Source organism: Trypanosoma grayi (genome assembly GCF_000691245.1).
Source record: "Trypanosoma grayi strain ANR4 Tgr_621_V1, whole genome shotgun sequence".
Taxonomy (NCBI): domain Eukaryota; phylum Euglenozoa; class Kinetoplastea; order Trypanosomatida; family Trypanosomatidae; genus Trypanosoma; species Trypanosoma grayi.
Window position 1 is genome coordinate 1 of NW_008826240.1, and position 10,448 is coordinate 10,448.

Below are 10,448 nucleotides of genomic sequence, written 5' to 3' on the forward strand. Positions count from 1 at the left end.
AGCAGCAGCAGCAGCGGCAGCATCAGGCACTCGCTATCCTTGTGTCTACCACACTGCCCCTTTCTTTGGTTTTTTCCCCCTTGGAGGTCTGTGAGTGTGTGTGTGTGTGTGTCATTGGGTGCAGATTGTCCCTTCGCAACACATCGATTTTGCAGAGCAGCCATTGTGCAAGAAGGAGCTGACGCCCTCCGGCACCAAGGCGCAGCGAACCATGAACGCAGCAAAGCGGAAGTTCATAGGGGACATGATGGCGCACTACCGCGCGGCGCAGCCGCCGGCGGACCATGATGTCATCCTGAAGGACCTCCAGGAACGCGTTCTCGACATTGGTATGCGCTCCGTGAACAAGGCGCACGTGGAGCTCTTTGGCTCACACGTGAGTGGCTTCTGCAAGCCAACGTCTGACGTGGATCTCTCACTGACGTATCGAAAATTTTCGCCGTGGCTGCAGGGGCTCGAGCGCGTGGACGAGCAGAATAACAAGCGCTTGATACGCTTCTCCAAGGAGGCGGCAGAGATGGGAATGGAGGAAGTACGCTACATACGCGCCCGTATTCCCGTTGTACAGTTCACCGACAGCCTCACGGGCCTGCACTGCGACGTTAGCATCGGCAACGTGGGTGGGGTGGAGAACTCCAAAATTCTTGCCGCCATTCGCGGTGTGTTCCCTGACTTCTATCGGGCGTACATTCACCTTGTGAAGGAGTGGGGCAAGGCGCGCGAAGTTATTGCACCGGAGCGCAGCACCTTTAATAGCTTCACTGTCACAACGATGGCGCTCATGGTGCTACAGGAACTCGGTCTGTTGCCCGTCTTCACGAAGCCGACCGGTGACTTTGGCGAGTTGACGCTACCGGACGTGGAGCTACAGCTGGAGAGCTTCACACTGCCGCCCATCTACGACTCCCTGCAGGGCGACGACGAGAAGCTGGGCGAGGCGGTGTACTTCTGCCTTCAGCGGTTTGCAGAGTATTACTCCAAGTATGACTTCCAGTCTGGCACTGTGAGTCTCATTCATCCGCGTCGTCACCGCAATGCGTACGAGCAGGTGGTGAAGCGCCACCTGCAGCTGCTGGCTGCGCGGAAGCGGCAGGAGTGGGAGCTGCACCTTGCTGAGCACAAGGAGGATGGTGCGCTCGACGAAAATGACTTCTCCGCGGCCATGCAGAATGAGGCGACGCAGCGACCCAGCACATCGCCGTACGTCGTGGAGGACTTTGTGAACTACGTGAACTGTGGTCGTCGCGTGCAAGCGTCGCGTGTGCGGCATGTGCAGCAGGAATTCACACGTCTGCGCGAGATGCTCGTGGACAACGAGAAGGAGGTGAAGTTCAATGAGGTCTACCGCGAGAGCGACGTGGTGCCACGCTTCCACGGCGCCGAAGGTTCCGGCACACGGGATCCGCGCGTGAAGGTTTTCCGGGCACAGTAGCTGCAATCACACACAAATACACTTGTACACGGTTTCACTGTTGCTTGTGATACTGTTTTTATGCCCAACGCAGTGTCTGCATCGGGAATTTCTGTGTACGAAGTGTGATTCTTCCCTATCATTCACATACATATATGCACATTCACATTAGCACATTCAATATATGTGTATGTGGAGTTTATTTTTATTTTTATTTTTTGGGGGCTCTGTGTATGCTTGTGGTGTTCCTTTTCGTTCTTATATGTCTGGGAAGCGTGCATGTCGGAGGACCGCGTTTCGCTAAAGGTGGAGACAATCGCCAGCGGCGGCCAGCGTGAGAGTGATGGTGGTGTTGGCTTTGGAAGCGTGCAGCGGCTGCCAGCAATTCATTTGGACTCATGGGAGTTCCGCCGCATGGCACGCGAGGGCTCCGTCATGCCAAACGCCCTCGTCGTGTGGGACGTTGATGGGGATGGTGTTGAGGAGGTCATTCTTGGCACGTCGGAAGGGCAGCTTCTGGTGGTGAAGCCAGACCACCGCGCGCCGGTGTACTCCCGCACCATCGCGGCGACTATATCTGTTGTGTTGTACTGCGTGGAGCACCACCGCCTCGTGCTGGTGACCCTCGAAGGGCAGTGCGAGGTGACGGAGAGGTTTCTCATTGGCGGAGACAGCGGCAACAGCAGGATGAGGTCGTCAACCTTTGGTACTGCAATCGAAGCTAGACCAGTGGAAGGAGGGCACATGGCGCATCTGGACAATAACAATGGGGCATACTCCAGAGGTGCCACACAAACTTCTCAGACACCTTGTGGCGCCTCGTACGTCTTTAGTATTCCACCAAATTGCTTTTGCGGGGACATAGCCACAGAGGAAGGCGGTACAATGATGTTCCTTGGTTCCTACGACCGTCGCGTGTACGTATACTCGCTCACGGCGGATGGAAAGTGTCTTGGTTCGCTTTTTGTACATGCGCCGGTGTCGTCGATGAAGTACTTTACGTTACCGACCGTCACGGATGCATATGTGTGTGTCACGAATGCCTCCTCGCCCACCCCCCAAACCACAGCAGCAGTGAGACCTCCCAGTGTCACTGCTGTTGGTGATGGAACAACTTCGTGCGACTCAAGAAGGCATGCTGCTGTGGGTAAGTCGTTGCTGCTTGTGAGCTGCAGCCACAGTCTTCTTTTGTTGAATGCGTCCTACGCCGATGTGATGCAATGGGGAGGTCCGGGTGAAGTGCGGTCTGTGGTGATGCAGGAGGACTCTACCTCGGTGCCTGCGCAGAATCACGGAATTCCGTTTCCCTCATTACCCACTAATGAGATGTTTGTTTTGGAGGGGGCATCGACGCGTCGAAAGGATGCGCTNCTGTATCCGTTGTGGCAGATGCCGCTTGGCCGAATTCCGCAGCGCTCCGTATCTGTGGAAGTGGGAAGCGCAAACAGTGGCATGCTTGTGCTGTCACCGGACAGCCGCGTACTTTCCTGCGACACGCCGCACGCCATGCTGCGGGATGTGGTGCCGCTGGCGACGGCGGCCACATCGCCGTTGCCAGTCCTTAAGCGGGCTAACGCTGCATGTGCAGTGCCGCTTCGGTGGGGCGAGGAGGAATTCTCCATGTCGGGCGTACCGAAGCAGGATATCCGCCTCTCCGTCGCGGTAGATGTCGCAGTGGGCAGCAGAAGTGTGCAGTTTGCCGTTGCCACTGAGGACGGTCGTTGGTCCATATTTGAGATGTCACTTGGTTGCGGGAATGATGCAGCTACCGCTCCCGCATCAGCTGTAGCAATGGGAATGGACAAGGAACGTGTGGAAACACATGCCACCGAAGCCGCGCTGCCCATCGTTTGTGTGGCGTCTGGCTCCCTCAAGCAGCAGGGTTTCCTACAGCGTGTTCGCATCTTCCGTGTGAACACTGATGAGTTCTGTTCTGTCTTTATCACCACCGACGGTACCTGCTATGTTGTGGATGGAAGTACACGGGTTTCTATTGAATCACATGTGAAGTCCGATGCGTTGTCCTTCACTATAATGGCAGGAGGGTCCACCACCCACCCGATGAAATCTCTTGTGGCGGGTTCTTCCTCAACGCTTCACGTAGCAGCAGCAGGAGCAGGTTCTTCATTCTCCTCATATGAGCCTTCAAGATCCACGCAACAGCAGCAGCAGCAGCAGCAGCAGCATCAGCAAAGCCTATTGCATGGTCCCATTGGCCGCACCGTACCTATTGTGTGTGTGACGGTCAACGAGCTTGTTATCTCCTCTGTGGGTGGTGACACGTGTTTTTCGGCACAGCATGATCTGTCGCGGGGAGAAGACACAAATGAGTCGCGGCACATGTCGGTGCCCATTCCCACCCCACAATTAGCACGTCAGTCGTTTAGTGCGCCTGGACGGTTGATCCCCGACACTCATTTGAGCACGTCGCATGGCAACGGCGCTTTAGCCATGGCCGACGCCGGTGTGGTGTACGAGGAAGAGGAGTCGCTGCTCTTGCAGCTTGGTACTGCGCTGCTGGCGGCGGGGGGCTGTGCAAATCCAAAAGGCCTCTTTTCACCAGAGGAGCGGCGCTTTGCAGCACGCAAGTTGTGCGCAGTCGGATACACCGAGGAGGAGTGGAAAGTGTTGCAGCGGTTGGATGCTGAGCACCTGGAGTAGCGTGCGCCGCGCTAAGTGCAGGTTGAGAGAGAGAGAAGAAGAAGAAGAAGAAGAAGATGTGAAAATGAAAAATAACTGGATCCTTCTTATGTTCTTATGCGGAGCTGAGATTCAATTTATCTGGTGTACGGAATTGTGGTGCTCACTTTTTGTTGTTGTTGTTGTTGTTGCCTTCGTTCTTTCTTCTTCGTTATCCAGCACGCAGCGGGAGCCATACACATCACCCCTCTTACCATCACGTAACGGTGTAGGACGTTGCTGTGGTTCCTTAATATATATATATATTTTTCCAGACTGCGGTGACACGAGTAGGTGTGCATCTCTCTTTCTCTCTCTCTCTCTCTCTGTGTGTGTGTGTGTGTGAAAGCACGGTGTGAATTCACTGTGCGGTACGTAATAGTGTGGACTCCCAAGGAGAAAGGCAAAAAAGAGCAAGACCCCATATGAGCGGTGTCGACACGCACCCACTCGAAGGAGATGTGCATAACACGAGCACTGGGAATGTTGTGAAGAGAAAAAAGGTTACTGTCGCACAGCAGCAACAGAGTAAACAACAGCGGCCGCAGAAGAGGAAGCAACAGGAGCATAATGGAAAAGGCCTTCCACACGATGGCCCCGTTGGGGCACTCACATCGAGGGACGTGAACGGGCAAGGAAGCAAGGCTCTGCTGTCGTCTAGTGGAAAGCAGCAGCGGCCCCACGGCACTGACGAAAACGGCGTTGGAGAGTTGCCGCCGGATCTTCAGGACGGGAGAGGTGGGAATCACAGCGCCCCACCACGCCCCAATCCATTCAATCTGCTCTGCGCCGAGACCGTGATGTCTATTGGCTCCCTGATGTCCTCCGAAGAGGGTGAAAGGAAGAACAACGGCGAGGTTTCAGGCCACGCCTCAATACACGTTGTGGCTGGCAGTGAAAAGGGCTCGAAGAAGTGTCTGCCCTTGAAGATTTCGTCGCCGCCTTGCCTCTCACCGAAGCAAACTCCGTGCCCCGGGGAGTTTCAGCCACACACAGAGCGGGAGCAGGGGAAACAGTCACACCGTCAGAAGGAGAAAGAGCCACCGCCAGAAGATGAGATGAGTGTTTTCCGTGGCCTGGCTGCGCTTGACGGTAACACCAACAGCGTTGACTACGAGGGGTGGGTGGATGAGTCCGTCATGGTGTGTCCGTTTCGGTTGATGGGCAGCTGTGTCAAGGGGCACCACACGCAGCGGGAACTGCTGTCGAACTACACCATTCACTCGCACCTGATGTCATTAGCAGGCCTGGTGCATGAGCTCCGCACTGAGCAGCGTATTTCTCAGAAGGAGTGCCAGCAGTTGCATATTAAATTGGAGGCTCAAAACGCAGTCATTGGGCGGTTAGAAAAGTCTCTTGCAGCAAGCAGCGCTGCTTCTGGTTCCGCAGCTCCTGGAACACCATCGCCCCCCGCCAATCTGTCATCGACGGTGGTGGGCGAGGCACCCACAAAGAGTGGCGACGTTCACCCCACAGATGGCGCCCTGTCGTCGAGATCCATATTGAAAACAGCAGTGGGAGGCCTGACGCCAGTGGCGGCGGACCTGCAAGGCAACGATCCAGGCACGGATGGCACCTCTTACGCGCAGCGCTTGCGTCACCGCACGTCCTTCGCGACACTGGCCTTTATAGAAGGTGAAACGAAAGCGAAATCAACGCCAACAGCGATAGCCGTAACGATCAAGGCAGGCGGAGGCGCCTGTGAAAGCACCAGCAGAGGCACAGGTGACGAACGCCACGTGGTTGCGAAACACTTAGCGGAAGAAGTACTTACGCCGGTAGACCTGACTCGCGGGGTACTCGATTCTTCGCAAGGGAATGCGTCGCGAACCTCCAGGCGTCCTTCGGAAGGCCATCATCGTCATCATCATCAGCAGCAGCAGAAACAGAAGCAGAATCAGCAACAGGGCCAGGAGCAGGAGTATGGGTCGCCGAAACACCGTGAAGAAAGCAGGAACACACAGAAGGTGCGATGCGAGGGAGCGACAGAAGTGGTAGACTATTCACACGTTGACATCGTCAGCCCCATTGCCTCCGCCGAGGGCTCTCAAGACGACGATGTGTCGTCAAACGAAGACGTTATGCTGATGGTGACCTCTCGCGCACACCCGTCGGGTGATGCGGCGCTGCTTCCTGCGCTGGGCGAGCGGCGTACTGGGAGTTCGAGGACGGTACTCCCGCAACGCCCCAAGGATCGGTCGAACGTGTCCGTCGAGACCAGCCCACAGGAAACGCTCCGTCGGAGGTTCCACAGCATGGGATCAAACATTGCCAAAACTGGAGACATCATTACGGTGGCACAGCTGGGGAAGCAGTGGCAACAGAGGAAGCCATCAACGCAGCGTGGCAGCACGGCGTGGGAGGAGACGCATGCTGGTGGGGAGGGCGGTGGGGGTGGGGCGAAGGGCGTTGTCCCACGCCCAACCCCCCCGCAAATGAAACGCGGAACATCGTTGAGGCGCGAAAGTAGCCGCCATGATGCGAAGCAGCCCAGCGGCTCCCGCCAGGGCGGATGCAAGAGTTAGATGTTTTGAAGGGGAAAAAAACAGACACTAATCTAGAGTAGAAGCTTGCGGTGAAGTATGGGTGTCTGTGTCTTAATGAAAGTGCGGTGCAAGAGAGTCCCCGTGGGTGTGTGTGAGGGGCTGTCCTATAGAGATGTAATGCTGTGGGGTGACAGCTGGTACAGGGTGACCTGCTTATGTTTCATTGTTATTGTTTCTTGCCGTAGATGGGGAGCTACATGCCTATGTGGTTTTGGTACCACTGTGAATTGATGACAGCACAAGGTCCTTCTCTTTTTGGGTTGGCACTCTAAACTAAATGTCTTTCAGGAAGAAAAAGGCGGGGAAAAAAAAACGGCGGCTTGCGTGCAGAGTAAGCTTCGCTCATGTGCCGAGTTTTCATTGCTAGCGAAGTTGCGCTGGGATTGATACGAGATTACGATGATGACGTTGCGATGATGTGTCGGCTACGCTCTTCCTTCCCTGTGTACTTACTTCCGTTTTTGTTTTTCGGTTATCTTTTGTTGTTGGTATGTTTTCATCATGACGTGTGCTTGAAGGAGCTGGGAGGGCTTTTGTTCGCGGCTGCTGTACAAACACGCTATGCACTTTTACTTTCATTTCTTTTCTGTTGTTGTTGTTGTTGTTGTTGTTGTTGTTGTTGTTGTTTCCTGTTGGGTTTTCTCTCGGAGTGGCACGGCAGCCCAGAAGGAAGAAGCGAGAAGGCAGGCGAGGAAACAAACAAGAAGGGGAGGCACCAGGCAAGTAACGACACCAACAAATACAGAAGGACAAGTTTGGCCGAGACACCGACTTGACGTGGGCTAAATTGGTCCCTGAGTTCAACAGCAGCGGCAGTTGTGGCAGTGCGTGCGCCGCTCCTGGGCTCCCCGCAAATTCACGTAGCGCCGTGCTGCTGAGTGCATCTTGCACGGATTTCTTTATTGTTTCGGGGTAGAAGGGGCATAACGGGGTGAGGCGTAGTGTGGGAGTCCCTGCACTGCCACACCGACGTTTTCCTCCACAGACACTGAGACAGACAGATATATATATATATATATATCAGGGGTGAAATATAGACTAAATATGAAGTCTACAGGGGCTTCCGTAGACAATGTGCGTGTGTCGTGCCGGTTTCGCCCACTGAATGCTGCGGAGCGCCACAGTGCCCTCTGTGTGAGCTTCGACGGCCCGCGGCACGTCATCTGCCGTGTTGTGCCGAGCCCGTGTGGCGCGCAGCAGATGTCCTGCCCGCGTGGAGCGGTGACCGAAGAGAGCTGCTCCATGAGTGCGAGTACTGGTCCAGTGGAGAGCTATCGCTACACCTTCTCGCGCGTGTACAGCCCCGACACGACGCAGCAGCAGCTGTACGAAGATGTTGCGCGCCCTATTGTAGACGACGTGATGCGCGGGTACAATGGCACGGTGCTGGTCTATGGGCAGACGGGCAGCGGCAAGACGCACACCATGTTTGGTCCCCATGCGGCGGTCAACGGCAACGGTCACGATGAAGGTGGGGGGCCTTCGGCATCTCATCTGTACAGCGATGAGAGCGCTGGTATTGCGCCGCGTGCGGTGCGGCATCTCTTTCACGCGATCCACAGCGCCGATGAGACGGTGGAGTTTGAGATACGCGTGCTGTTTGTTGAGGTGTACATGGAACGTGTGCGGGACCTTTTGAACCCCGCTGGTGGCAACCTGCACGTGCGGGAGGACGCATCGGGCTTCTACGTGGAAGGCTGCGAAATGCCGTATGTGACGAGCGTGGAGGAGGTGCTGCGGCTTGTGCGCAGCAGCTTTCGGCGGCGCGTTACGACGGCAACGGTAAGCAATGACGCAAGCAGCCGAAGCCACTGTGTGCTGAATATCACAGTGAGGANTTTCGGCGGCGCGTTACGACGGCAACGGTAAGCAATGACGCAAGCAGCCGAAGCCACTGTGTGCTGAATATCACAGTGAGGAGCGTCAACCGCGCCAAGCACGAGGCGACGGTGGGGAAGCTCTTCCTCGTCGATCTGGCGGGGTGTGAGAAGGTGAATAAGACGCAAGCGGATGGTCTCCAACTAGAGGAGGCGAAGCTCATCAACAAGTCCCTCACTACACTGGGACATGTGATCATGTGCCTGGCAGAGAAGCAGGCACATGTGCCGTATCGCGATAGTAAGCTCACGCGAATTCTCAAGGATTCCATTGGCGGCAACTCACGCACCGCACTCGTTCTTTGCTGCAGTCCCTCGCAGTTAAATGGCCACGAAACTTTGTCTTCGGTCCGCTTTGGGGCACGAGCACAGAACGTGTGCAACCGGGCGGTGGTCAACCGTCAGTTAACAGTAGAGGAACTCAAGAGCATGTTAGACCTAGCCAAGGCTGAGATTCAGCATCTGCGGCAGCTTCTGCAGAATAAACCTGGCAGGAAATCTTCAACAGAGCCTATGACAGCTCGAAGCCCATCAATCTCACAGACGGGAAATGGGCTGCGTCGTCTTGAAGAATTTGGGGACTACAACAATGTGGAGGCGTTGCTGCAGCAAGGTGCACGTGAGCAACTCTCGTTGGGTGCCCTGCAGGCAGAGGTGGAGCACCTGCGTGATGCACTGCGCGAAGCCCAATACACAACGGACCTCCTCCATACACAATCCGCCATGCAAACTTCACTCGTGCAGCTGCTGCAGGAAGAGAGTGCAATATGGGAGGAGGAGTTCACTAAAGCTATGCGCGAGTTGCACGCTCAGCGCCGTTGTGTGGATCACTACCGCACGCTCTTGCAGGAAGTGCGGGATGAGGCAGGACTTGTGCCTCGGCAGCTGTCGCTGTATTTGGAGCAGGTGCGTGCGATACGCACGCAGCTGGAGGCGAGCCCCTCCGCAGTGCGCCGCAGCAATGATATGCGGCAGAACAATCATGGCTCGTCGCAGCACATGGTTAGCGACAGCTCGCGGCGAACCACGTCTGGGAAAGGGGCTCTGTCGAGTAGCGGTGCGGCAGCGGCACTTCACCACCGAAGGGGGGGATCGTCTCCCCCGGAGGTTCCGGAAAGGTCTGGAGGTGCCGCTACTCCTGCAGCTTCTGCTGTCGCGCCGCGTCATACTAACGCGCAGGGGATACACAGTGATAGCGAAGACTCTGATGATCGGTTTGTGGATGATGAGCACGAGATGGTGATGCAACGCATGGGTGTTGTCATGGATGAGGTGGAACAGCTGCGCAACACCAACGGAGCACTGACGCTCGAACTGCAGCTTGCTGAGAAGAAGCTGGCAATCCGCCACGAGCGCATTGAAAATCTCAAATTTGGGTTGAGACAAGAGTGTATAGCAAATAATAAGTTGCAGTGGACGTTGGGGGAGGAGCGGGCTAATCAACGTGTGAAGCTGCAGGAGGCACGCCACGACGCGCTCCACTGGCGTCAGCGGTATGACGACCTCCTCAACAACTCGCACATGAGCAGCAGGAAACGCTGCGTCGAGCGTGGTGGGCATCGCAAAAGCAGCACACCTGCATTGGAGACCGTGCTGTTGGCGCATGTGGCCACCTCGCCGACAGAATCGCCCATTACAGCAGGTCACGGGGTTATTGTGAAGCCGATACGTGGTGGCAACCACAAGGAGCCAGAGGAAGGCGTGTGAATAGACACGAGCGGCGTCTCTCACCTGTTTCCCATACTTGAGCCGTCGCAGACCTGAAGAGTGATTGAGGAGACGTATTTTTAGTGCATTTGTGTGTATGTGTGTGTGTGGTATTGGTTTTGTGGATATGCTGTGGAGTTTTCGAGCTCCCAATTTCATATTGCTGTTTCTTCCGTTGTTGATTTCCGTGCCTTCTATCATCGGCGTGTGTGCGGGTGTGTGCTTGTT

General features: G+C 55.7%; 5 protein-coding genes across 5 annotated transcripts; all 5 read left to right on the plus strand.

Annotated features, from left to right (window-relative positions):
- Positions 1-244: 244 nt before the first annotated feature.
- On the plus strand, positions 245-1,432 carry DQ04_06211000 (mitochondrial editosome-like complex associated TUTase; the record flags this gene model as incomplete). The annotated part of the gene is made up of 1 exon (XM_009314589.1): positions 245-1,432. One exon carries the CDS (start codon positions 245-247, stop codon positions 1,430-1,432), a length of 1,188 nt encoding a protein of 395 aa, XP_009312864.1.
- Positions 1,433-1,690: 258 nt separating this feature from the next.
- DQ04_06211010 (FG-GAP repeat protein) lies at positions 1,691-4,072 on the plus strand (the record flags this gene model as incomplete). The annotated part of the gene is made up of 1 exon (XM_009314590.1): positions 1,691-4,072. One exon carries the CDS (start codon positions 1,691-1,693, stop codon positions 4,070-4,072), a length of 2,382 nt encoding a protein of 793 aa, XP_009312865.1.
- Positions 4,073-4,515: 443 nt separating this feature from the next.
- Positions 4,516-6,615, plus strand: DQ04_06211020 (hypothetical protein; the record flags this gene model as incomplete). The annotated part of the gene is made up of 1 exon (XM_009314591.1): positions 4,516-6,615. The coding sequence occupies one exon, from the start codon at positions 4,516-4,518 to the stop codon at positions 6,613-6,615; it is 2,100 nt and encodes a 699-aa protein (XP_009312866.1).
- A 1,065-nt stretch (positions 6,616-7,680) lies between these two features.
- Positions 7,681-8,505, plus strand: DQ04_06211030 (kinesin heavy chain; the record flags this gene model as incomplete). The annotated part of the gene is made up of 1 exon (XM_009314592.1): positions 7,681-8,505. One exon carries the CDS (start codon positions 7,681-7,683, stop codon positions 8,503-8,505), a length of 825 nt encoding a protein of 274 aa, XP_009312867.1.
- A 206-nt stretch (positions 8,506-8,711) lies between these two features.
- On the plus strand, positions 8,712-10,220 carry DQ04_06211040 (putative kinesin heavy chain; the record flags this gene model as incomplete). The annotated part of the gene is made up of 1 exon (XM_009314593.1): positions 8,712-10,220. The coding sequence occupies one exon, from the start codon at positions 8,712-8,714 to the stop codon at positions 10,218-10,220; it is 1,509 nt and encodes a 502-aa protein (XP_009312868.1).
- Positions 10,221-10,448: the final 228 nt, after the last annotated feature.